The sequence below is a fragment of the Aphelocoma coerulescens genome, chromosome 3, assembly GCF_041296385.1.
Source record: "Aphelocoma coerulescens isolate FSJ_1873_10779 chromosome 3, UR_Acoe_1.0, whole genome shotgun sequence".
NCBI lineage: Eukaryota > Metazoa > Chordata > Aves > Passeriformes > Corvidae > Aphelocoma > Aphelocoma coerulescens.
In genome coordinates, this window is record NC_091016.1 from 50,372,323 (window position 1) to 50,399,041 (window position 26,719).

The 26,719-nt window shown below is 41.8% G+C and overlaps 2 protein-coding genes across 3 annotated transcripts; one reads left to right on the forward strand and one right to left on the reverse strand.

The window, feature by feature from the left end:
* Positions 1–35: 35 nt before the first annotated feature.
* GNPAT (glyceronephosphate O-acyltransferase) lies at positions 36–20,130 on the reverse strand. 2 transcript variants are annotated; one of them, XM_069010233.1, is made up of 16 exons: positions 19,837–20,130; positions 16,273–16,464; positions 13,687–13,863; positions 12,718–12,847; positions 10,413–10,540; positions 9,874–9,949; positions 9,161–9,312; positions 8,945–9,075; positions 8,057–8,280; positions 5,621–5,866; positions 5,127–5,206; positions 3,252–3,392; positions 2,245–2,344; positions 2,058–2,151; positions 1,029–1,090; positions 36–726 (listed from the first exon to the last, which is right to left on the reverse strand). In XM_069010233.1, exons 1-16 carry the CDS (start codon positions 20,071–20,073, stop codon positions 683–685), a joined length of 2,214 nt encoding a protein of 737 aa, XP_068866334.1. In that variant the 5' UTR covers positions 20,074–20,130; the 3' UTR covers positions 36–682. The 2 variants fall into 2 exon arrangements, with proteins under 2 accessions (XP_068866334.1, XP_068866335.1); XM_069010234.1 differs by having other exon boundaries at positions 16,273–16,461; positions 19,837–20,129.
* FSAF1 (40S small subunit processome assembly factor 1) lies at positions 20,072–26,719 on the forward strand. Its single transcript, XM_069008384.1, has 7 exons — positions 20,072–20,218; positions 20,301–20,636; positions 22,736–22,792; positions 23,819–23,914; positions 24,611–24,697; positions 25,694–25,746; positions 26,381–26,719. The coding sequence occupies exons 1-7, from the start codon at positions 20,072–20,074 to the stop codon at positions 26,508–26,510; spliced, it is 906 nt and encodes a 301-aa protein (XP_068864485.1). The 3' UTR covers positions 26,511–26,719.

Below are 26,719 nucleotides of genomic sequence, written 5' to 3' on the forward strand. Positions count from 1 at the left end.
CGCAAGCAGCGGTGAGACGGGGGGAAGACATGACAGACACGTGAACGACGCTGCTTTAATTCAATGTTTAAATATAACATTCATTAAGTAATTAAAATAATGCCAAGCTGCCTTTAAAAAAAAAAAAAAGGAAAAAAAAAAACAAAACCAGCCCAAACAAAAAATACCAAAACACAAAATTCAACACATTTATCAGTTCTGCTATTGCCCAAGGGTTTGATTTGTGCTCTTTACTCATGAGGGCCTTGCCTTGCATTTAGCCAGCCAGCAATGGTTTTTTCTAAATATTAATTTAATAGCAAGTCTTTTAATTCCCTGTTACATTTTCACATCCATCAAATATTTGAATCCAATCACATTCCTTGTTACAAGTCTAGAAAAATGTATTTAGGTAGTCATTACTGTGCATATTTCTTTAAATATTTATTTAGAAAAAGACAATGTTTAATTTGTTTTAAAAAACAAAACACGGTGAGGATGCACATACACCTCTAAGCCCCTCAGCAGCATTTCCTAAGTGGCAATAGAGAGCTGTCCAGCTGAAGTAACACTTCTGTGCCTCCCATGCTTGTAGGCTGGCTGGGCAAGAGGGGAACCTTGTCCACTCCCATCCCTGCTCCTGGGGGATAGTGGTCCATGTTCTCAGCAGGAGCTTACATCCACTCACAGCATCGGCAACCATTTAGAGTCGTGCAGCCACAGGTTTCTGTACAGGTATCCGAGCATCTAACAAAAAAACCCACATCAAACACTTCTGATCAACATGCTGTAAACACCACACAAATAAACTACTCCTTACTTTATTGCCCTCAGTCACTGAGTTGCACAGTATGTGAAATAAAGAAGGGAGATTGAAAGCTGCAGCTAATGACACCAGAAGAAGTATTGTAAAAAAATATTACTAGGATTTTTATACAGTTAAATCTATGGAATTACTAGGGAAAAAGCACTACATCTAATATATGTGTATTGTCCAAAGTAATTTATAACTTGAGAAGCTCTCTTTAAATTAATTAGAGAACACTTACCAAACATGTCCAGGATTTTACTAACAGCCTCTTGATTTACATTATAAGTGAATCCACTGGGCCTACAAAAAAAAAAAAGTTTATTCAACAAAGATTTCTTATTCCAGTCATTTCTACACAAATAATCTGAATTAAAACATTTTCATAATTACACAGTATTTTTCATCCTACCAGCATGCATATTAAGTTTAAGGACATGTCAGACTCTACTCAGGAGCAGTCATGGCTTCTTTATCTTTTCTCTTGTTTACAGTCCCCAAATTCTGCTGCACTCAATTTATTCCTTTTACTTGAAAGGGGAATTTAGCTATAGACATCTATCCTAACCTATTCATTTCATGAACAGAGGCATAAGGAAATGGCTCAAGTCATCAGCTGCCAGCTATGTTCCGTGAAACACTCAAGACACTGCAGGGACTTGTACTGGGGACTTCCATGGTCATACTTTTAAATACAGTAAGAAGCACCACAACACAAATTCATTTGATAACAGAGTAATGCATAATACAGCAACAGGTGGGTTTTAATCTTAGGCCTACAAACCATGAACTGTGTTAAAAGACTCAAATGATTAAGCTTTACAGTTAAATTGCCTTGAGATGAGTTCAGTGCTGAACTCCCCCAAAACCTGCAGTATTCCTGATTATTGTTTACATAGCCTGACAAGGCTTACAGTAACACAGTGTTTCTATTACAAATAAGCAGTGCTGTTCTTTCTGCTTATCAGAGCCTCAGGAGAAAAGCTCAAAAAGTAAAGGGAGTCAGAAGCAGCCTACTAGTGAGTTAATGAATTTTGTTGCTAGGTCCCACAGGAGTCTTTCCACTATGAGGGTGTGGCGTTCCACTTCTACATCACGTACAGAAAGGAATTACCGGGTCTTCTCCACAATTCCAGGAAATCCAGTCAACCTCTGGTGCTCAGGCATTTGGGGTTCTGCTGTTCTGCTTCATACTAGGATCTCTAATATTAAGAATTGCCACTAAGACTGCACAGTGATTTCTATACACCAAAAATCTAATGTTACTTACATTTTCTTCTTCTTCACTGCACCCAGTTGCACAAGAGCTGATAAGGCATTTTTCTGCATGTCAGAAGACAGCGCTTCATAACATTGTGTACTCCCTATGGAGAAAGCAGAAACACAATTAAAATTTTTGTAATTTTCAATTAACAGACTACTCTTGTAAAATGATATTGCATAACAGCTGTACACACCCTTCTCGAGAAGCTGAAAAACAAAGTTGCGGACTCCGGGTATAAACTGCTTCTCTGTAAATGCTTCTTTCATTTCCTTTGAGAGGTATCTGAAAATTAACTAAGATTTTAAAGAAAATGAGCATTTTTTTTCTTTTTGATTGTCAGCTTGCAGTGAATTATAAACAGATGTGCCCTTGTAAGTAATATTACTCCACTTTGAAAAGCGTAGGAGAGGAACTCAAAAGGCATCGTTGCATAGGGCATCTGAAAGTTTTATTACTGTTTTACAGGCAAGAGAATCCCAATATTAAAATAAGACTCAGTATTTAATAGCCACCTTAGACATTAATTTTACATCCTTGTTCTTACAATCAAAAACAGTTTCTTTTTTTTAAAGCAATACCTGTTCTAAAGATGAGAAAAAGTAGGCACATCAGTACAGTTCAACCCACCTCATACATCAGATCACTAACTAGACTTCCCTATGTTAAACATCTACAGTCTCACCAATCTCATGCTGACTTACCTGAGATTTTAGCCTTCTGGGTTTGTATACATTGCTTACTACAGGAATGTAATCTTACTAAAACCTTGGAAAAACCAGGAGGATTTAAAGAGCTATGGATGGAATTCATGACTCTCATAAAAGCTACCAGATAGGATATGCAAACTCATTTCCACACCTGGCAGGACAGCCCACATAAAATGAATTAAGCAAGAGCTCCTCATAAAAAAGAACAATGAACCTGGTAGCAGCACACTCCCTATGAATCTTATAAACCCACAATGAGCCATCACATTACACGGTAGTTACCGCCTTAGTAAATTGGACAAGTCTGAGCCAAAAGCTAAAATTGAGATCCTGGGGGGAGGGTGGTGTTTAAGATTTATTACTGCTATTTCTTAACTCTTGCATTTCCCAGCCACGAAAAGAGTCACTATTTACATCTCAGAAGTATCACAGCTCTCTTAGTTTCCCTATAAAACACTGGAAAAAAAAGATCATTTTTTTACGGACAACATACCTGATAACCTTCCACAAAAGGTCTGAACATAGCTGACAAGAAAGACACTGTACCACTTCCTTTGTCAGTAGGGTAAATCTCCTGTTGACTCGTTTGAATGGCATCACATTTTGTGAGTAGAAAACATCCTTCCTCAAAATCCTGGGAGAGAGATGCATAACTGAAATTCTAACGTTTACAGGAAGTGCAGCTAGCATTTCTCACAAAATCAACAACAGAAACCCCCACAACAGGGCACCACTTCCATTTCTGCACTCAGTTCTCAAGAGAATCAAACACAACTTTTCCTATCTCCCAGCAATACCCTTATAGAAAGGTAGTGGGAACATGTCCTTGAACACAGCAGTATGTCAATGCACAACAGGCCCTGGCACAAAGAAAGCGGCCCAGCTCTTACTGCAACAGCCAGCCTGAGCTCCCTCAGGATTTTGTCAAAGCAGGGTCAGGTTGCCCAGTTTAGGTTTTTTTTCCTGTGGGTGTTTTTTATGGAAGCAACGGTTTGCCTTTATCTCAGGTCCACTATTTGCAATAAATGATGATACAGTTCACTGACCTGCCCTCTACCAAAGAGAAAACAAAATGGCCAAAAAATTACAAATTATGGAAATGTCAATGACAATACCATTTTACTGCCAATACGGGCAAAAGGGGGACAGATAACACAAGGGGATGGGAAATGGACATGACAGACATATGAACAAATAATGGGGTGAGTGGGTGGGTGAAAGATCCCTTCGCATCACAGCAACTCTTTCATCTCACTCCAGCAAAGTCAGTCATAGCCAGCCACCTTCCTGCTCCCTGCTACTTTCTGCTATTTCAAAAAAGCCGCAAGAGACCAACAATTGCTAACAAATAAAACTTAATATAACAGTTCCAATCAGCCTTTAAAAAAAGCCCAATTCTCTTCTACATAAAAATCTATGAGATTTTAATATATTTGCAAGTCTTGAATATTCTTGTGAAAATTATACTTCTCTCTTTTATAATGCAGGAAAGATTACAACTATCATCATGCTATATTTGGCCTTAGCATTGATAAAAACCACATGCAATCAGTTTAAAATCCAAATATAAAACTACACATACCAATTTATGTTGTGTGTGATGTTGAACCAGTTTTTTAACTGATAAACTTGTTTTCACCTGCATTTCAAGCAGGCTGGACCAGAGCCAGCTCTGACCCAGCAGGTTTGTGTACAAACTGACAGAGCAAGTCCTGCAGAGAGCCAAGTGCTGCCTGCAGTTTTCCCAGCTCGCCCGTATCCAGCTGTGCTAGGGGTGCATGCAGGCACACTGAGCCCTGGAATAAGGCAGTATGCAGGAACAATACTGGCTTTGTCTGACTGATGGCAGCATGGGGCAGGAGGTAAAATGAGGGGAAACTCTTTTCGAGCAAACAAGGATGCAACTAAAGCTTCCATACGACTCTAAGAAGGAAACTTTTATGCCATTAGGAAAGCTCTCACTTCAAAAACCTTCACAGGCTAAATCCCTGACAGCATTTACACTTCATTTAAAAGACTGTTATATAACATGGATTTTCAGATCTGTGCTGGAAGGCTGGTAGCTTTATGCAAAAAAGCCAAACTTGTGCAACAGCTCGTTTTAATAGTTCAGAATTGGGCAGTTTCAGGCTTTTTTGGTTTTTCACTGGAATGGGGAAAAAAATTCCACATGCAACCTTGTGGATTCAGACAATATTTTGCAACCAACTAAATGACCCTCTTTTAAGTTCTACCTCCCACTTACAGATCAAGGTGATATCACCATAGGTGTTTATCACAAAGCCCTTGTTTGGCAGAGCCCTGGAATCAGATGCTATTTTAGTTGGCTGCATTACTATCAGTATTTTTGTATAAAGGATGCTTTTACCTTCAATGAAATGCCAGGAAAAAAGATGAACTCGTCAGAAAAAACATCTCTCAAGAAGCTGAAGCAGCTATAGACTTCCTCTGAAAAAAATATAGTAAATGCAAGTGAAAAGCCATTTACTTCTTATTTGAGAGAGTACCTACTTCAATTAAGATATGGACTTGACATTAAAAACATACATACAATGGCAGAAACCACAACAGAACAGCAAGTACTCAAATAACTTGACTCAACTGTTAAGAAAAGGAAAGAGCAGAGGCTTGTAGCTTCTCAGAACACGCATTAAATGCCACAATCAAATCCTACAAAAGGATCAAAGGGTAAACAAACAAAAAAAGGCAAGCAAAACAACCCCTGCCCTCCCAACACATCTACCTTATCCCAAGTATAACAGCCTCAGATAGCTCCTGCTAGCAGTCACCAGACCCTCGTGCTCCTCTCCCAGCTGATGGCACAAGGAGCAAAGCCAGCAGCTTCTCAGAGCCCCAGTGTACCTTTTCTGAAGCTGGGTGTCATCTGCAAGGCGAGTGCCACCAGGGCCGGGCGCACGAAGACGTTCAGCAGCTGGTTCCTGTACGTGGCACACATGAGCATGGCCAGCGCGCGCCTGAAGACAATTTCCCCTACGGCTCCATCTTCCACCCCCTTGTCATTTAGGACCACGTGGCCATCGACAAGGCAAGCAATGTTGGAATGCAGGCTGAGGCCAGACAGGACTGCTTTTTTGGCACACAGGTTATCTAGGAGGAAAATGTAACACCCAGGAAGTTGCAAGAGGGAGCATAACTCTATTGCAACAGCCTAAAATGCACCAGTATTTTAGACACTACACCAAACATTCAGTTAGAGAGGTGTTCCAATACAATCCATACCAGGAATTGGCAAACTAGGCATAGTATGACATGGAGAGAACAAATTTCAGACATTTCTATAATTAAAACACATTGAATTCTTCCACTTACTAACAATTACGAATACTTCCTTTGTTTCTGGAACAAGTATTCTGAGCCTCCGAATATAAAAGGCATAGATCTGTTTGATGGATACATGCATTAGCAAGGAAATGGAGACTATACTTCTGCTTAAGCATTTCTGACACTACAGGTTTGGACTCGGAGGTACAGGTCTTTATAAACTTTTTCATCAACTCTCATACACAAGCAAGGCCTCAACTCAAATTAAATTAAGAAAAATTCTTAACATAAATATGGTTACATAACATACCTACTCAATGAGAAACACTCCCTGCATCAAATTGGAATCAATTTGACAGGCAAGAAATAAAAACTTCATATTGAACACTAAAATACACTTTACATGTTCACAGCACCACAAGCATATCAAATCAATATAGCCTCTGACAGAAAAAACCCACCATATTGTTGTCCTTTAAGACAGATTTCATATAGAGTCTCCTTGCATCTTATTTCCTCCTTAAGCCTACTTTGTTCCAGTTTTGCTAAAGCTCTCAAGTTTCTCAGGGCAATAGGAGGCAGAAGTCTGAGCAAGTCATTTTACAGTTCCTGTTTTGAATATAAAATTTCTAACAGCCAAGCAAATGTTCTGCCTGTAACAACCAACCAGCACGACAAAGGTAGAACCAACCAGCTGTTTGGAGACCAAAGAATGGAGAGGGTACATGTAGTTGCTGGCATCAGCAAATTGGCCTTTAATATGTATTTATTCTTTCAAATTGACAGTCCAAACCAAAACAACAAACCCAGTTTCCATGCAACTGATGCCTTGAGCACAGCCAGCACACTCCAACAAAATCCACTCAGCTGTTGTCATTTCTCCATTTCATTACCATGCCTATTTGCTATTCCCTGACTACATCACAACTCCACTAGAGCAAATGCTTACTCACTGTTGCTAACAAAATAAACCAAATAAATAAGTAAACCTGAATGTGGTATGTTTTTCAGTTTATTGTGTAGTAAGACTCTAAATGTTGTTTAAATATTGCCATTAAATTCTTGCTTTTACCAGTCTGGCAGAAATAGACCTTGCCTTCATTCCCTTTAGTGCCAATCCCTGAAAGAAGTGGTTTTCTTCCAGAGGTGACAGAGTTCTTTTATACCAGTAGCCAGCTCCTATTCCTTTACTGTAGTAGTGAGAGGGATCCTTGATTATACACAGGACTACAAAAGCAAAGATCCTTGGTTTAAGTCTGCCCACAGCGGAAAGGCAAATGTACTCGCATTATACAATACTGTTCTTTGCTAGCTTTACCACTTACATCCTGAGGCTCTAAAGTTAATTGCCTGTGTCACTCTGGCTCACAGAGAGAAGTTCAAAACAGAAAGTTTGAAAGCACAATCAACCTTTCAGCAGCTAATATATATATTTTACATATATATATATATATATATAAGTGTGTGTGTGTGTATTACTAAGACCACCAAAGAAGCCTTCCCTCCGAAAGTCATCATTTCTGGAGATAAAGTGAAATTTAAAAATAAACAGACAACTGAGAGTTTTGATTTTCTCCCATCCATTTGTTTCTGTTAGTTCTTTGCACCAGTAACAACTCATACTATAGTCAGTACCAAGCAGGAAATGTAGCATTACGTAGAGTTCACTGATGCAGATCAGGAAACTGCCTGTGGCTTAACACAGAGTTCAGAAAGACAGACATTAGACAAACCGCAGTACTCTAATAAAGTACCTTACAATTTCTCTCTCATGCCACACTTCATGACACAACAGTAAAATATCTGTTCTGTTTCCACCTAACTGTTTTTTAAAGTATTATCTTCAACAGGTTAAGTCAAAACCTGTCAGGTTTCAGCATAATTTTTGCCATATCCTAAAATCCGTTCATAATTCTAAGAATTCTGTAAAGCTGTTACCACACATTACTTCCACAGAAACATAATTTATCCTTCATAAGCAACAAGAGGAACAGAAATAACATTTTCTCTGCATACCAGGCCATTCAACGAATCCTCCAAAAGTCTGTGTTAAGCCTTTAAGCCACAGAGTCTTTTCTATTAGAAGTTCAAATTCCATGGCTGGCAAATTCTGGAGCAGGATAGCAGCAACTAGCACCCATGGGCTCAAAACCATGTTTTCTATTTGCAGGAGCTCCATTTTATAAGCTACATCACTGACAAATTCTTGGATATCCTCAGATGGCTTTTGGGGAAGATGCCTGAAAAAAACAATGCAATTTAAGGTATAGAGCTCAAAAAGTGGAATATAAATCAGCCCCCTCTTTATTTCTTCCATATTGCTCCCAGATCCATAACTTTACAGCACCTAACATCTGGAGGGTGATTCTACATGCCATGTAAAACAAGTACAGAGCAAAACATCAGTAGCTGCACGACTACCTGAAGCACAGACCTCTGTATGGATGCTGAACATTTGCTATCTTCAAACAAAATTCAAAAGCATTATGTTTTACATAGAAAATTGCAAAAGCCTCACAATCCAGACACAGCTACAGCTCCCTGACACACGATCACTTAACAGCTTGCAGGAATAATGCAAGAAGTGAGAGAAAGGTGAAAATTTTAAGCGGCAAAAGCACCACATTCTCAGAAAACAGAGCTTTGCCTGGTTCAGGCATTACCATTAAGTTTTAAAGTGGCCTCTTCTCAACACAGGGCAAAGCCACACAAGTAACAATTCACTTCAGAAACAGCCAGTCACAAGGACAATAAGCCTCTGCTCAGACCAAAGAGGTTCAGCAGTTTGAACAGTCAGATGGAGGGAGGTGAGAGAATACAAAAACAAAGAGGACATCTTAGTTCACACAGTTGTAGACTAAACAAATGTTTTTCCTGTGCATACACCATGGAAAGATGTGGTACCTGGGAACCAAATTGTATGGGCACCGATTGATCCTCCCAGAGGCCAAGGTTCTAAGGGATATTGGCTGGCCAACGTAGATATGTATGGTACCAAAATTGTCACTGAGGATTCTCCTGGCTTTTAACAACCCCTATGAAAATGGGAAGAGGAAAACTTAAATTCTGGTGCTATAGGATGTGTATATGTCCACTTCTGTTCTTAAGGAATTTACATACAGATGTAGATTCTTTGGGCTTTGGGACTCCTAGGAGTTCATACGCATAGAGAGATTCTTCTAATATCCTCTCATAGCTGATGCTGATGGGAACAAGGTATGTGTCAAAGACTTCACGTTTGAAAAAGGGTTCCATCACAATGCTGAGAAGACCTGCCAGTTGGGAAAAAAAGAGGGAAAAGCAACGGCAATTTAACTTTGGAAAGGATATCTTTGCATTTTAGAAGCTGCTAATAGGTGTGCACTGTGCCTGTTCTCCCTTCAAGCAAGCAGAAGCAAGAGACATTGTCCAAGTCTTAAAACAGAGGGTAAATGGAAGCAATGCCCTTGGACAGCTATTTGTGCTCTTTTCAGCAGGACTGCTCTGTGCTCACACAGCATCCTCCTAAAGATTCCCAATTACTTTTACATTGAGAACTACAGTATTTCTCTGCTGGCCAAGGGATGCCTATTGTCTAGGAAGAAAAGGGTGAAGAATTATTGAATTTAGTACACAATGGGGCAAAGGGAGCAAAAGCAGTAGCGTGCAAGTGGAATGTATTGCTGTTCTTTGTCTGGCCTTGGAACCCAGTCATAGTGTTTTCCAGTACTCGACAGACTTCCCCAATTTCCCTCTACTTTAACATCCCTTTCTATCCAAAGAACTTACAAAGCACATAGCCACTAAAGAAAACACTAATAATATTAAAATTTCCAAATCTTAAATAAACATACCAAATTTTGGAGTCAGAGTCTTGGCAGTGCGGCTTCTAGTCCCCTCAAGGAAAAATTCAATGGGGGCATAGCCACTCTTTAAAAGTAAGACAAGCAAACAAACGAAAAGCTAGTCAGAAAAAACATTTCTTCTTTATTGTCCAAAAATAGTTTTAAGTACTTCAAATGTAAGTTAGTTGTTTTTTTTTAATGAAAGACACATATATCTAACTTAAGTCATCTGCAAGCCTACATTCATCCATTGTATTTGCCACACTGTATAGTTTTATTAATGAAAATGTTGGGTCTGTCATGAGATATGGGCACACAATCCAAAGCAACTGATGAGTAGTAATTTGTTTATCATTTACTGAAGTGTATAATAATAATAGAGTGCACATGTGGTCTTCACCTACAGCAAATCTGAGGTAAAAAGCATTTAATCAGATCACCATGAAGACTTTCAATCACACAGCCGTAACATCCTGCACGCTTCGCCTGAATTGTTCCAACAGAGTATTTCTTAAGTATACATTGTGAGAGTTCAGGAAGTTATTTACCCTTAACATTGTTTTTACATATTCAGCAAACACTGCCCAGTAGAGTCTGTTCCCACCAAAGGAACGTCGCATAAAAAAGGCACCTGCCCTTCGTAGCAGCTCACCAACTATTTTCATTCCTAGGAAATCTGAAAAACAATCAAAGAAAAAACAAATCATACACACAAAATGTATTGATTAATATCAGCCAGCAGAATCAACCATGTTCTCTAGCATGCTGACTACCAGAATACAGAAGATCTCTTTCAAGGATTCCATTGTTGCCAATACATTTATCTGCTTTCAGATAGTCTAGCAAGACTTACATAAACAAGAATGGCATATTATAATATGCTTTCAATTTTTTTTAAGCTGCATTCACTTAGAGCAATTTGTTTTCATAATTTAGATGGCCAGAGTTCAACCATAATAAAGACTAAGTTTCTAAAGTACATTGTCTCACTCATCTTTAGAAAAAAGCAGTTACTACTGAATGTATCCCAGAAGACACAGAAATCAAGCAGCCAATTAAACTATATTAGACCATCTATGATCCTGACTCATCATTCTGGGGCATGTACACTGAACCACCTAAAATTATTTTACAGTTTTTTAGTTTTAAGCAATGACAGTCAATGCTTAACTTGTCAAAAGCAGGAAAAAACATTTAACATTAACAAATTTCTTATGTAAGCATTTAAAACAAGTCTACACATCAGCTGGCAATGTGCCACTCCGATCTCCTTGCCACCTCAATCCATGAAACACTGAAGAACAGATATGCACTCAGTAAAATAAACTCACATTTCTAGAGGTAACGTTGACAGTGACTGCCCTGAAGGTGTCAAAAAGGTCATTCCAGCACCAACTAGATTCCTGCTAATGTACCGTATGAGGATGTCCTAGAGAGTTACTGGCAACTGTTTATCTTCCCTTAGCTAATCCCCACATATCCGTATGCTTGAAGCCAAGAGATAACTAACAAAGCAAAGGCACTTATCACCTGTATCAGGAGAGTCTCTCCACTCAGCACAAGTGCTGCTTTGAGAGTGAGTTTGTAAACCACATCTTGTGAACCTCGAACATGATATACAGTAAATACAACTACAACCATAAAGAACTGTATTTTCTCCAAAGGAATTTAAAATAATATGCACGTGCAGGCAGCTTCAAGATACAAGCCCCTAATTCTTTAGGAGAACTTTGACCCTGAAGCACCCAAAACACTCAAAAAATGTTAATCCTTAAAAATTCCTTGTAAGCTAAACTAATAGTATCTTAAGATACTATTTTGAGGTCCAAAACTCAAAAATACTCTAATCCAAGTCAGCAAAGGATTACACCAATACCTATAACAGCGTGTGAGCATATTCTGAACAATAGACAACAGGCAAACCGCAATAGCTTGATCAAGGCAGCTGTGAAACATCAACTTGGGAATCTAACCTGCATCACCCTGACACAAACTCAAAGACCAGGGAAATCTCATCTTCCATAGCAAGCACATTCTCACAGCTTCTATCAGTCTTCCTAATTTCTTGATTGGAATAGCAGACTACAGTAAAGCAGTGGTTCCAAGATCTCTGCTAGCTTACCTGTGGATATTACAGTGCTGCACCAGACCTGAGGTGGTTTTCTGCCTGCTTAGAAGATCTGAATGATACCTGAGACTTCCAAGATCAGGTTTCTAAGTTAAATGCTGACAGCATCCAGATAATCAAAAAGCACATTAATTCAGAAGACATTTACTGTTCAAGCCCTCAAGAACTGTTTCCCACAAATATACTGGCTTCATCTGCTTCACAACTAAGTATGTCCAAAATCCTGACCTTTGATATGACATACCACTTCCCAGACAGCTCTGCTGTCAGCATTTCACAAAGTTCTGCCAATGCTTCAAAGAAATCAGTCACATCAGAAACAAGCATAAGGTGGCTGGTACTTCGTATCTGGCTACTGTGACTGCATTTTAAACTGTATAAAGTATCACAAAAAGTTCTGCATCCACAGTAGCACCTGGGCAACTTTTTGCCTGTTCCCAGGCTATAAAAGCAAATAGAAGTCTTCTTCACAACCCTTATCTCTGCCCCAGCCTCAGGTCTACAGATGGGGTACTTCTGGGCAAATTTGCTATGAAAAAAAGTCACCTTTTTGACAGGACTCAGCACCAATGAGAAGCTTTCAGACATTGTAAGCACCTCACCCAAGGAGGATTTAACAAGACGTATTTGACACAGAAGTTAAAACACAATTACTTATAGTTGCAGCTACCAGAGAATGCTACCAATTCTCTGAATCCTGAAAACATTGTTTAAAACATACTTGCCTATTCCTGCAGCAATGACAGGCAAGGCCAAGTCATATGTGTATAGCAAATAAGACAGCATCAAAAAGTCTACGTAGCTTCGGTGGCTGGGCAGCAGCACAACGGGATGCTCCTGAATGGCGTGTTGCAACTGGAAAAGAACAGTGCAAACAATCTTGTCCCAATATTTAGTGACTGTTGAAATTTGCAAATATAGACCTGCACAGGGCTTAAAGCAAACAAAACCCCATTTGCTTCAGGGTTGTTTCTCTGTTGACACAATCAATACCTCTTTCAACAGGGAAGCCATAGGAAATTTGGAGCAGTTGTTTCCAGAGTAGCAACCTGAGGTTCACAAGCATCACAGGACTCAAAAACTAGGGCCACCCCATTATGGGATAGTGCATTTACAATCCCTTTTGATGGGGATGGGAAACCAAATAGGGGCTGCCAGGACTGACATTGCTGACTCCCAGGGAATGCACTGCACCCTCCAGAACAGCAACATTCTTACATGAAATAGGGGGACAACAGTTCCCGGAAACTGAGGCAAACCTAAAGCATCTCTTGCCTCAGAGGTGCACAGTGTGTCACCACTCTTAGTTGTATGAGGGCTTTGCAGAACAGCCAGTCCACTCAGCCATGAAATATTATATTTTGACCCCCAATTCAGCTAAATGCATTATTATTTTATAATAGAAGATCAAAAAGACTCAGTGGCTGATCTACCAGAATCACAGACACATGGTATTCCTTACCATAGAAAGCACTTGGAAAATATAGAAAAAATCCTGATAGCTGTTTGCCTCTAAAATACTTGTATATCATCTGTCTTTCCTCCCAGATTTACTAAGAAATGCACCAATAAACAAAAGTGAGTGCTGTCATTTTTTTTTCAAAGGTTATTTTTCATATTTGTTATTTGAAGATTAGAGTTCTTGTCCAAGTGACTGGTATGAAAATAACTTTTTCCCTCCCACCAGTACTCACTCTCTGCATTCCTTCTTCATTCACACAAACTCTCTGGAAAAGCTGTTTAAATATTTTGCTCAGAGTGAAGGCAAAAAATCTGACAGCTCCTAGCTGCATACGGTGGCCCATCTCATCCAGGATTTCCATGGCTTCTTCTTGAATAATATCAGGTGATTCTCCCATCTCTTTTGCTAACTAAAGAGAAACAAAACAGCAGTGACAACTTGTTATCTTCTCCTTGCCCATGCACACCATTCTCATGTGCCACAGCTACTATGGGAGAGCTACTGCAATAGTCCACAAGATTTTATTTTATGTGATAGGCATGGATCGAATCATATAGAAGTGTTCGGTGCCAGCCAACATGACAAAACCAAGTTTAAGCTGCTTGAAAATCAAAATGAGCTTAGATGTCAATGGGGGGAGGGGATGGTGTACAACAATCCTCCCCCCAAACACACCATCTGAATGTTAAAACTTGTAGCATATTCAGGGGAGATTTAAGTTCAAAGAATACTTCCTGTATTATCAGAAGGAATGAAGAAGGATCTGTGCCTTTTCCTTTGAATAGTAAAATGAAGCCTATGTTTGTAGAGACAGTCAAAACACAAATATTTTAAGTGCTTTTGGGTTAGAGTTTACAAAGAACCTCAGCCCTATCACACTTCTATTTCTTCATAATGTTTTACTTTGGCAATGGAGAGCTGAATTGCATACAAAGCACTGTCTCTACCAACTGTGCATATCAATGATCTTTCTTCTGTTGCCATGAACATTCCCTTTTGAAGTTTCTTGAAATAGACTTAAATAATGGCCATCCCTCTGATTTGGCACTTTGAATCTAAATTGATTAATTGAATTGATTAATTGAAAAGTTAAGCCTTTTACTGTTATGGAATAAGGAAAATAACTTTTACTCAACACAGAGGAGGAAAGAAAAGGAATGGCAGAAGAAAAAGCCTCCAAAAAAGCATGGCTCTGATTGGAAGCCAGTGCTGCTTACTTATTATTTCTATTTTGTGACATATGAGAAAATCCGTCTCCTCTACTTCCATATACTTTACTACCATATCTACTGGTTCAACTGTGTTTTCTTAAATGCATTACCCATCATCCTAAGTATTTCCACATGTAGTTTAAACTGATTATTTCAGCCACTTAAAGAAGCCAAAAACTGCTTCCACTTAAGCCTGAGAAAATCACTCTTGTTTAGGAAGCCAAAAAATTCTTGTTATTCACCACGAACAGATTTTGATCTCATTCACCAGCCAGCAAAAAGCTTACCATACATTTCACTAGTGTGATTTAAGTGCAAATCCACTTTTTCCCAAAAGCAGAAATCAATAAGCCAGACCAGTCACATACAGCAAGCTAAAACAAACAAATTACCTTAACTTCCCATACTGAACTTTAGTAACCTCAACAATTTGGCATGAGAACAAATTCTGGTACGCCTGTGTAAAGCTGTGTAAACCATGCCCAGGCAGGAGGGACTCTAATCAGAGACTGCTGGGCACAGTGCCCAAGACACTCTCAGTTAGATACTTCCAGTAATCTCTAGTGCAAAACTGGTAACCAGGCTGCAATGGCAGGTCTGCTAACTCCCTTCAACCACTTGATGCCAGCCCAGAAAATATCCATCAAAATCATTTTGTATCAAAAAAGCACTTCAGAAGAAAACATCACACAAACATCTTTCTGTCAAATCCTCTGTAAAGTATTTTCTTTCAGTAAGTTTTTTAGTGTATCTAGAGTTAAAAGATTTTTTTGGCTTTCATACTACTTAGCAATCCATAATGGAAACAGAACTACTTTGTTTACTTTGTCACATTATAACAGATTTTGATATATCATAGGTAACACTAACCATTAAAATAAATAAATAGAAAAATTTACAGTAGCTTGTCACTCAGGACTAACCAAAACATATTAGATATTTCTACACACTTGGAATTATTTTTCATGGATACTGAAATTAGGTATCCTGCTAACTAACACACACACTTATTTCCGGCATTTAAACACAGTGCAAAATATCAGACAGTCTAACCATAAAATACTTTATTCATTATAAAGTAGTAGCTGCCCTTCATGTTAAAACAAAAATACGGTTACATCTTAAACAGTGTTTCTAATTCAAAGAATTATCTGTGAAATACAACTCTCATTTTAGTGAAAGCAGCATTCAGGACTGGTTCCTAAATACATCACTAACCTATAAAATTCCTACAAGAAAAATTCCTATCCTCAAAGTATAAAAATGTCTACTAAGAAGGAGAGCGCTAATGTCTTTCACAACATTGCTCTGTGGTGAGAACAGTGGAGTAGGAGTAGAAAGAAAAAAAAAGAAGTCAGGCACACTGCATAAGTTAAAGGTGAAGTGTTGTATATGCAAAATCGAAACACTTTCATGAACCTGATAGTTTTAGTGGCAACTCCAGTATTTTTTTTCCTGCCAAAAGAGAGTTATTTATTTAATGGACTGCCTTCCAAACTACAGTTATCATTTTAACAAGGTCAGCAATAATCTCTTTTTCCCGGCTGCTGCACAAAAGTTGGCTGTGTTCAGTCCACCTCATCTTCGAGTGCATTGTCCAGACTCACCTGCTTGATAACATATTGAACTTGCTCTGACTGGAGAACAGCATTTTTGATAGCATTTGGCTTGCAAGGTGAAAGTCCCTTGTAGATCACTGGGGTGTAACATTTCATCGCGTATCTCAAATCACTGGACAATCGTCTTTCCTCCAAGATATCCTCAAACTCATCTCTTTTCTTTGATGTGAGCTCTTTCTGCTAGGAACATACAAATGAAGAATGAGACACTGTCTTGAGCTATTTGGTGATCTGCCTGGTTACAGCACCAACATAATGATATGCAATGTTGTGCAACACTTGGGATTTCTTTTTAGCTTTCAAAAATGTTTGCATTCTATACTCTGTGACTGCAGGAACCCATACTACCTGCTTGGAAGAGTGATCCAAAAGGAAACTAAAAAGAAAAATAAACAAACAACACCTCCCCACCCCCCAAAAAACCCACCCTAACCATTCCCAACTGCAAAGATCCCCAAATCACCCTATGCCACGTTACTTAATTCCACCCAACAGGAAGAAGCTGAGAGAACACATGGGCTTTTAAAGCTGAAATGCCCTGCCTCCAGCCTCTCCATGATTAATAGGTATTAACTAAAAGACCTTTGATTCCAAATCTCACAGCTTCATTAAGACAATGCCATGATTGACATTATAAAAATGCAATCATCAATTGACTTTATCAATATTACAGAAAATAATCCCTGCTACTTAAAGTTGCATTTGGGGCCTTGATGACTTGTGGCTTTCACAAAGCCTGGATGTAAGGTACAGGAAACATTACCAGGCAGGAACAAAAAAAAAAAAAAAAACACCTCACTGTCAGCCTCATTATTTCAATATGGTACACACATAGGTAAAAAGAGAGCACAGCCTCTGCATAACCAATACCACTGTTAAGGAGGAAAAATACCCAGGACATCGAGAACTAATTGTGGATCCATCCTACTGCAGAAAACTCAGAGACAAAACTCTTCCCTTTGAGCCAGTAGAGCCCTGCACTAGAGAGAGATGTCTCCTATATCACTACAGTTTGTATGAATGACCCCTCAGTCTTCCCAAGACTGAAAATGTATTTCTCTAAACTTCAAAATAGCAGCAATAGCCACCAGATAAGTAAGACAACTGGAGTAAGCCTCTGTGAAAGAAAAATATAAAAGCATTAGTTATGACCAAGTATATTTATTAGAAGATGCTAAAAATAAAAATGCTTATGTCTTCCTCCACAGTACCACTTGAAAGGTAGCACTGGCAACCTTTTCATTCATTCTACCTCCTCTTTCTATATATGGCCTGTGCAGAACCAGTCTGATAACGAAGGATAAAACATGTTTCATGGGCTCTTAGAGTGACCTTTTCTGGTGCCGAGTGGAAAGCCTGGCCAGCAAACACACAGGGGAACACCAGGAACAGATAAGCAAAATGCCCAGTGGCAGCTGGCTTTTCAACCTTGGGAGAGGGAGTCAGCTTTCACTGACAGCTGAGCACAGCCCCATCAGCAACACTATCAGACCAGCTGACACTTAGTAGAGAGCAAATCTTCAGCTCCTGTCCATTCATCAGCACAAGGTAATTTGGTGGAACTAAACAAAAAAACTCAAATCAGGAATATCTCCACTTAAAGAGATATTCAGAACGACCAAAAAATCCTTCAAAGCCTCATCTGTATCAAAAGTCAATTTTGTTTTGTTGGAGGACACAAATCCTACGATAATGTTTGAGCATTTCAAGTTCTTTTACCCACACAGGACAGGCAAATTTGGAGACCATCCTTCTACTATAACTACATTTAGTAGATTGTGTAACTTTTCTTTCCACAACTGCAGTGTAGAGAATTCCCTCACAGTGACTGCAGAATAAACTCTTCAGGAACTTTCAAGATAATCCTATACAGATATTAAACCCAGATCTCTATTAATGTAAAACTTTTAGGAGTTCTTATCCTATATGGTTTAGCATTACAGCTTTCAATCTCTCTTCTTCCACAGCTTTCAACTGGTTGGTATTTTGCAAGAGCTGAGTAAGCTCAGATCTGTTAAGATGACTGGAAATAGTTTCTATTAGCCATCTGTTGCTGTTGACACCTTATATCAACCCCCTTGATTAAAAAACAAAATAGAAATAAATCCCTTATGCTCTGTAATGGCAAAAAAAGATAACTCAGAATAGTAGCAGAAAATATTATTTGCCTCTCAGTATCACCTACTCAGATCAGTATGTGACAAATCATTGCTCAGAAAATCCAAGCAATGTTTATGTCAGTTACAAAAGTTCAAATCCTGCAATCTGCAACTACATGAAACCCAGACAAAGAAACCCTGCACTCAGCACAGGCACCATCGGCCTCATCAGCAGTCACCACACTGCTATAGCTGTTCCCCAATGCAGCTCTGGTGAGCAGAGCTTTGCAAAGGCCATGGCCCATTGAAAAATCACCTCTCTGCCTCTGCTCCTCATCTGATGTTTTCAGACTTGATGTGCAACTGATTTCTCTCCACAGCAATAGTTATTTTCACGCCCTGTTCTGAAGGAGCACTGAGGGAGCCAAACCACACACTTCACCAACCACTAAAGATATCTAACTGTGCTTTCAAATATTACAGCCAAGCCATTGTTCCAGCTTCAATTGCCAACTGGTAGAGAACACACTTAGAAAACACACTGTTGGAAACCTGGACATCAGAAATTCAGTGACATGCACTGTTACTGCAACAGCGGTGAAGTATGAAAGCAAAACAGCAGGAGCCTGGAACTCCTCTGCTTCCATGTAACTAGGATATGCAATAGTAATGATGGTGCTCGCGATGTCCTTGGGATACCAACATAGAGACAAGACACAAAAGAGAAGTTTACGAATCTCTGCCGAAGCAAGGAGCTGTTTCCCTCTCTCCCTAGTCCCCTCCTCCAATTGCTTGTACAGAGGTGGGGTTTAGCACCCCACACCCAAACCTCCTTGTCTGAGGCTGGGAAAGGAGCTGCAGGGAGCAAACAAGGTCAATAAAATAATTTTCACTATGTAACACGGGAAAACCCGCTTCGGCCACTCCATCCCCACGACAGTCTCCCAGCGCTGAGTTCACCGTCGCTGGCAGGACAGGTTTCTGGGGGGCTGAAGCCCTGCGGAGCGCCCGGTGCCCGGAGAGCTGCCACCGCAGAGAGCTGCTCCGGGACACTGCCTCCGTAAGCAGGAGCCACTTCCCAGCTCCCCTAACCCAGCGGGCCTTCCGCAGCAGCTCTGAGGGGAGACGCGGCGCTCGGGATCGGGAGCTCTGGCTGTCGCGACTGACACCACAGGTAGTGAAGGAGTACCCGAGGCAGAAGAGGGCGCGCGGGAAGGTCAGCTGGTGAGGGGAAACGTCCGGCCCCGAGAAAGGCCTCGTCCCTCCCTCCGGAGCGTGGTCCTCGCTTTCCCGGGGACCCAAACCGGGGATAAGGGATGGGAGGGCAGATTACGCCAAGCGCCGTCATTCCGCTTCAGAGTGAGCGGCACCGCCGCGGCACGGGGGTGGGAGAGATGGGTGAGGTGAGCAGCCCCTTCCCCACGGCACCGCTCCCGCCGCCGCTCCCGCCTACCGAGTACATGGGCGCCCCTCGCCGCGCCCGACCGGGCGCCGCCGCCGCCGTCGCCATGGTCCTGCGAGCTCCGCCACGCCGCCCCGCGCCCCGCTCGCCCGTCCTACCCCGCCGCGGTGCCCTGCCGCCCGCCGCCGCCTCCCGCGGCGCCCATAGCCCCGTGCCGCCCCGGCCCGGCTGCCTGGTGCGGTGCGGCGGCGGAGGAAGGCGGGGGCACCGCGCCATGGGCGGCGCCATGTCGGGTGCGACGGGAGCCGCCGGGGGTCACACGCCGGTCCGCCCGCCCGCCGCGGCAACCATGGGGCCGCGGGAGCCGCGCCACCGGCTGGAGGCGGTGCTCGGTGCCCTCTACGACCTGGGTGGGTGCGCGGGGCCGGGCTGGGCGCTGCGCCAGCACCGCGGTCTTCTCCGGGGACCGGGGAGAGGAGGGGAGGGGGGCTGGGCGTGGGCGCTCTGGACCGAAGCGGTGGCGGCGCGGAGCTGACCCGCGGCATGTGCTCGGCACAGGTGAGGAGCCTGGCGGTGCTCGGCGCGCTGCGGAGGACGGCGAAGCGAGAGCAGTGCCGCCGGCGGCGCAGAAAGAAGAGCAGGAGGAGCAGGAGAGACGGGGGCCGCAGCCGGCGGCGGGCGGGCGGCGCGGGGCCCGCGGCTTCTTCGGGGAGTTGCGGGCCGAGCTGAGCGCCGCCGCCGCCGCCCCGCCGACCCCCGGCGCCCCGCCCGCCGTGGAGATCGTGGTGTTCCGCGGGAGGAGGAGGAAGGAGCGGCACGGCCCCCCGGCAGCGCCCGCCGGCGGAGCACAGGTAGAGCCGGGCGGGTGCGGGGTCCCCGCTGCCCCCGAGCCGCCCCTTCCCGAAGGATGCGGTCCCTGGACACGGCGCCAGCCCCCTGCCGTGCCGAGTTTGTCCCTCTTGCTGATACAGCTGCCTGGAAAGCCGGGATCCTTTGGCTATCCACGTGCTCAGCTCGATGGCATCCAGCCCTGCAGATTTCCAGTGGGGCTGCTGGAAGCAGGGGCAGGATGAAGCAGGGGTGGGGGCAGGACTTGAAGGCAATTTTTTTCAATTTCAGAAGATCTCTGGATAAGAATCCTGTGTTTGAAATAGGCGTTTTTCAGCAAAATAAGTTGATTTGTTGATGTTATTGCAAAAAATGAACGAAATGGAAAGCAAAGCCTCTTGGTTACTTCAGTGCCCACGAATTTTGTGTGGTGCTCTGTTCTTGTCAGTAGGTGTGAATGGGAGGTGCCAAAACTTGCTTCTGTTCTCTGGCATCCCAGCAGCACTGGGCCATTGGCAAGCAGCATTTGTCTTGGAGGATCAGTGTTGGTAGTCAGTGGGGGAATGCATAACAGCATTAGATCTCTGTCTTCTGGTTTGGTTTGTCACTGCTAAACTACTTTGCACTATCAAAAACTGTATCTGAGTTGCTTCAGCAAGGAGGTCTGGATAGGTTTGGCTGGAAGCTGAGCAGAGAGGTTGATTGGTCTCCAATCCCTCTTTATAGCTTCTCCGGTTGTTTTCCTTGAGTTGTCTTTATGGTCATAACATCAGAAGCCCATTCTAGAAATAAGCTCTGAAGGGCCAACATATGGCTGTCTTGAATTCGGAGAGACTTACTGATATTGGGGGTTTGATTACTTGGAATTGGGAACTTCAAGAGATTGATCCAGCAATTGTTTGAATCCATAAACTTTTGTGCTTTTTCCAGCATGTTTTCCGCTAAAAATTTTCTTAAGTTTTTTACGGCTTAAGTTTTTCTACCTGTAAAGACTGCTGTTAGGCTTGTTAGCAAAACATTCTGAAGATAACCAGGTTTATTTGTGGTTGAAATGGTAATTCTATATAGAAGCCTTTGCAGAGCTGAGAGGAGTTTGACTGTGGTGGATGCAGAGGGAAGCCCTGGTGTAGCCCTCGGGCCTGGACCTGTGACTCACTGTGCCCTGAGGTCCTGGAGAGTGAAAAGGAAATGCATGAAACATATTTCAGTTCAGCTTTAATGCTTATGTAGTACTCCTGCTTCCTTTGAGTGGATTGTACCCTTGAGAGCAAACAGGGGAAGGTGAACAGGAGAATCTCTTGAACAGATGGCAGTTTGCCTGCCTGCATCAGCATGCTTGGGAGTGGGCTAAGCTTCCACTCAGAGAGGTGGCTCAGCACATCCTCCCTGAAATCAGAAAGCAGACAGTCTAAAATAACCCTGGGAGATTTGTAGCTGCTCCACAGTGTCCCGTGTGGGACACTCCTGTAACAAGCAAGCATGGAACTCTCTCCCTGGGGATTTTGTACTTCTTTTTCTTTCTAGGATACAGTCCGTTGCCCCTAGAGAGTCCCCCTCCAAACTGAGAACTGCTGATGAAAGGTCTCTGTAAATTGTGGAGTAGAAAAGATGTAGTTTTCACTGAGCTCATTTTGAGCAAGTATTTTCTTCAGACAGTGCTGAGTGGCTTCTGCCTTGTGCTGACAGTGCACCCTGTGGAGCTGTGTCTCTGGCATTAGTGGAGCTGGATATGGGCATTAATATATGTCCATGCAGTTGGGAATTAAGCTTGTTCTGCATGTTGCCCCAGCTGTGAGTACATGCACTATTACCACTGTGCTCTCTGTCTCAAAACAAAATAACTTAAAATTCATGTCCTATTTTACATTAGCAGTTTGGTACAGGTTTGGAAATGGAAATACAAGTGATTCATAGCTCACATGTGGCAGTTTTTCTCTTACTTATCTAGAAAAATGCCATTGAAACTGTCTCTTTTAATAGATCCAGGTAATAAACCTAGAAAAAAATACTGCTGGAAACCTGTGTATTCTTTCATACAACTGACTTCAAAAAACTATCCCAGTCAGCATTTAAACTGGTGTTATTTGTCATATTAATTTGGAATGTTTTGTTTCATTTATAGACCCAAACAGTGAATGAAGAGAAAGATGCAGTCAGACAAGAATTTAACTTTGAAAAGGTAAGTCAGTAGGACCAGTGTAATGTCACTAGTTTATTGTACAGTTATGTATGTGTATGTGTGTACTTGAGAAAGCTACAGTGGGACTGATGGGAAACCCTTCCAGAAATGGCTACCTCTTGTAGGTGAGGATTTCCTAATAGGTAATTCTGGCTGCATGCCATGCCAAAAGAGGAGCAGGCTGGCAGCAGTCAACTGCTCCATGTGGAGACAGGCTGTTACAACTCTGTGGCCTTTCTTTCTGGTCTTTCCATGAGAATTTGAGGGGGATCACTGTATTTTAGCTGTGTGAAGGTGCTTGAGTTCCCATAATGTTTAGCACAGCTCTTTCAGCCCCATGGTGTTAAATCTCTGGCATCTCATGTGGGAAGGAAAAAAAAAGTGTATTGGCATCCAGTTTTGAAACAACAGATGGCTTTTTTCCATTTGTCTTTTTATTCTCATCTGTTCTTACATGAGCATAACTAGCATTGGCCACCTTAGCTACTAATTTGTTTACAGATCTGTGTGAGCTGTTTTATGTGCCTAATCTCTGCTCAGGGATGTGCTATCATCTAGTGGAATCTCTCACTGGAGATTCTGCATGAAGCTCTGCACTGCTAAGAGTGGGGATTTAATCACTCATTTTTAGAAAATTATGGTTTCATTAGTGGTTTTGCCAAGGTATTCGTGTGTAGTGTTAACTCTGCCTATGTGTGCAGTCAAACCACCATCTGCCCATTCATGTTTTAAACTGGTTAAGTGCTCATTTTTTACGTGGAGGAAATCCATTCTATATGTTACTTTAATGTGAAATGAGGAAAATTGAAAATCATCCCCCTGACAGTCCTCACTATCCAGAGATTAGTTGGACAGTGGTTAACTGCTCTGCAGTATAGCTCCGAACTCAGTTTTATTTTACAGCACATCGATTTCCAGTATTAGCCAGGATTTCTTTGGGAGCATGATTTTGCTGCACTTTTCCAGGCATTACTTTACAACAGGTTGGACATTATGAAATGATTGCTATTTTCTGTAATGTTGTAGGCTCGTCTGGAAGTGCACAAGTTTGGAATCACTGGCTACAAGAAGCAGGACCAACGCGTTTGGGAACAGGAGCGTGCTATCATGCTGGGAGCCAAGGTAATTGTCCCTAGGTTTGTGCTGGAGGTCACCCAGCTGTTACAGTGCAGAAAAGCAGTAAAGAACGTGAGGGGCTTTGGTATTACTCCTTTAAATTACAAGATCCCCTGCCCTGACCCTTCTCTCACTTCATTATCCATACTTTCACATCATCCATTCTGTCTTGTCTATTTTCTGTAGATGATTGGACAATTAGTATGGTTGTTTTATCAGGGAAGTAGTATAGATGAAATATGACTGATCAGGCTGAAAAACAACATTTACTAATTTTTAGTCAGGCCATTCAAAAATAAATAGTTGGAGAGAGGGGCTCACTTTTTAAAACTTCATTTTCCCAGTGAGTTAAAGGTGGAGAAAAGTTTTTAGTTTATCATAACTATAGTGTAAAAGAAAAAAATAATGGTTTAGGTGTTTTTTAGGAAGTGGGGTATTTTCCTAGCTCAGTGTGTGTGTATAAACCTTGTAGGACTGATAACAGAGCATTATTGCCTCTCTCTACTGTCTTCACCAAGAAAGATACAATTTGTGTCTACTTTACATCCCTTAAGTCAATTCCTCTCACCCAAAAGGAAATAAGCATTTCTAGTGTTTTGCCATCACCGCCACCTGAAAAATACTGTCTGTGTAAGTGTGTGAATAATTTTTGAACCTATTTGAAAATTTAATCAGTGATATCCCTCCCAATCTTTGTTGCAGCCCCCCAAAAAGGAACATGTGAACTACAGGACTTACCAAGAGAAAATGAAAGAGAAAAAAGCAGCAAAGGATGCTGATAAGGAAAAGGTTTGTGTGAAATATTCTGTATAAAAAGGCAGCATGTAGGAGCCAGCCCAAAATCCTGACAGATAATGCCTCAGGTGCAGGAGAATTGCCCGAGCTTGACACCTGGTGCTCCCTGTGGATTGGGTTCCTGGCTCCCACAGGAATAATCTCATTGGTAAAAGCTGGTTGTGTGCAGTATGAAGGCACAGAGTTAGGTTTGCTTTGTGGTCGGTTTCACTGCCTCACCCTTTCAGGCTGATAGACTGATGACACAAAATCAGCAGGGTTTTTTTTTATCCTTTCCTCTCAAGAGGAAACAAAATGGTCCCCAATTAAAGTTTGTTGCGTGTGTCTAACCACAGAGAGCCAGATCTTCAACTGCTTTTTTATCAGCTCAATTCCATCTAGGATCTTACTCATTATTTAAAGCAAGGGTGAGGTTTCTGTTGCATCCATCCTATAGCACAGCCCATCTGGCTCTAAGCCTACTTTCTGCCTTGACAAGGAGCCTTCTTGTGTAGGTGGGAGCAGGCTGGTGGGGCTGATAATTGCTCTATCAGCCGGTTTCCTGCCACCCTCTTTCCCAGGAACCTACTTCTCCTCCTCTGTCATGTGGCTCAGTGCATCCAGTGCATGACCAGTCACAGCTGAACCCTGTTATTTGACAGCTGCCCTCAGTTGGGTGACAGGACACACCTGCCTGGTAGCAAGTCCATCTTCTGACCCTAGGATCTGTCTCATGCCCAAGAAGGAAGCCTCTGCTTCTGCACGTGGCAGGAACAGCACATTGGTCGTGAGTGGGCTGTACTTTCCATAAGGCGTTTGGAAGGGCTCTGGGCACTCCTGCCAGTGTCTCCATAATGTGTTGCATCACTTGTTCTGTCAGAAGGTTTCCCAGCTTGCTCTAAGTGCGTGCTGCTCTGTGAAGCAAAGGCTACTGTGTGTTTTGTGTGCAGGTGGTTGTTTAACCAACATGCTCTATCCCTTTTTTGTTAAAATATGTGTCTTTAAAAACAGGAACATAAGGGTGATTCTCTTAAGAAGAAGAAGCAGAAGGAACAGAAGGAGAGGTGAGGTGTTTTTAACATGGTCTCCCCAGTGTATCTCTCCTATGTAGCTGGACAGTCTTGCTCTAGAAGTCGTGCACATCACAGTGGAACAAATTTCTCCAAGTGCTGAGCTCCTCAGAAAATAGTGACACTGCTCTGTGCCTAGCAGTTCCAGAGGCTTCAGTTACACAGCTTTACTGAAAGTATGTCAGTTCTGCCCCAACACATCTTAAGACTCCTAGTCTTAAGATGGAGGTCAGAGGGATGAAAATCCCTGTGTGCAGACTCATGAGACACCACTTACTCAGAGCATTTGCCCTAAGAAATAATTTCTGCAAAGCACAGACTACAGTATACAGAGGCTTGAAAGTGAGCTGACATTTTCTAATCCTAGTGCAGCAGGTTCCCTCTGTACTCCATCTTCCTTCTCTATCCAAACATCTTCATGTTTCTAAACATTTAAAAATGTAAACCATGCTGTAATGTGCTGCAAATTTTGAATGTCTGTGAAGGTAAAATGTTCTGAAGTCATTACATGCTATGGTTTGATACTCCGTAATACCAAATGCTGCATAAATAGGTGACATTTTTCATCATGTTCACCATGTGTTTCTGCTGTTTCTTTTAATTACTGTTTTTCCTCTCCCTGTTTCAGGAAGGTCAAAAGGAAGAAATCTGTGCCTAGCATTTGGCCTGCAGGACAAGTTGGAAAATTCAGAAATGGGACCTTGATTCTGCAAAGCCGTGACATAAAGAAAATTAAATCATCTAAAGTTAGCAAATGAACTTAATGATACAGAGTGAAATGGACAATATGCATAAGATGGAATTCACATTGCTACCAACACAGACTTCTGGAGCCTTTTGCCTACCCACCATATACTAATTTTTTAATCTTATTTGCTATTGCAGGATTTTTATGTACCATTCTGCCTTGGGATGAACATTAGAATTTACCATGTTATAAATAAAAATTAGACTTTTTATTAAAAAA

Excerpts from the sequence above, each read along its gene's own strand:
- FSAF1 (XM_069008384.1), top strand. The coding sequence starts at position 20,072 with ATGTCGGGTGCGACGGGAGCCGCCGGGGGTCACACGCCGGTCCGCCCG. Across the intron at positions 22,793-23,818 it reads AAGAATTTAACTTTGAAAAG|GCTCGTCTGGAAGTGCACAA; the intron begins GTAAGTCAGTAG and ends GTAATGTTGTAG. Across the intron at positions 24,698-25,693 it reads AGGATGCTGATAAGGAAAAG|GAACATAAGGGTGATTCTCT; the intron begins GTTTGTGTGAAA and ends CTTTAAAAACAG.
- GNPAT (XM_069010233.1), bottom strand. The coding sequence starts at position 20,073 with ATGGCGCCGCCCATGGCGCGGTGCCCCCGCCTTCCTCCGCCGCCGCAC. Across the intron at positions 8,281-8,944 it reads CCATACAATTTGGTTCCCAG|GCATCTTCCCCAAAAGCCAT; the intron begins GTACCACATCTT and ends TGTTTTTTTCAG. Across the intron at positions 5,207-5,620 it reads GACACCCAGCTTCAGAAAAG|AGGAAGTCTATAGCTGCTTC; the intron begins GTACACTGGGGC and ends TATTTTTTTCAG.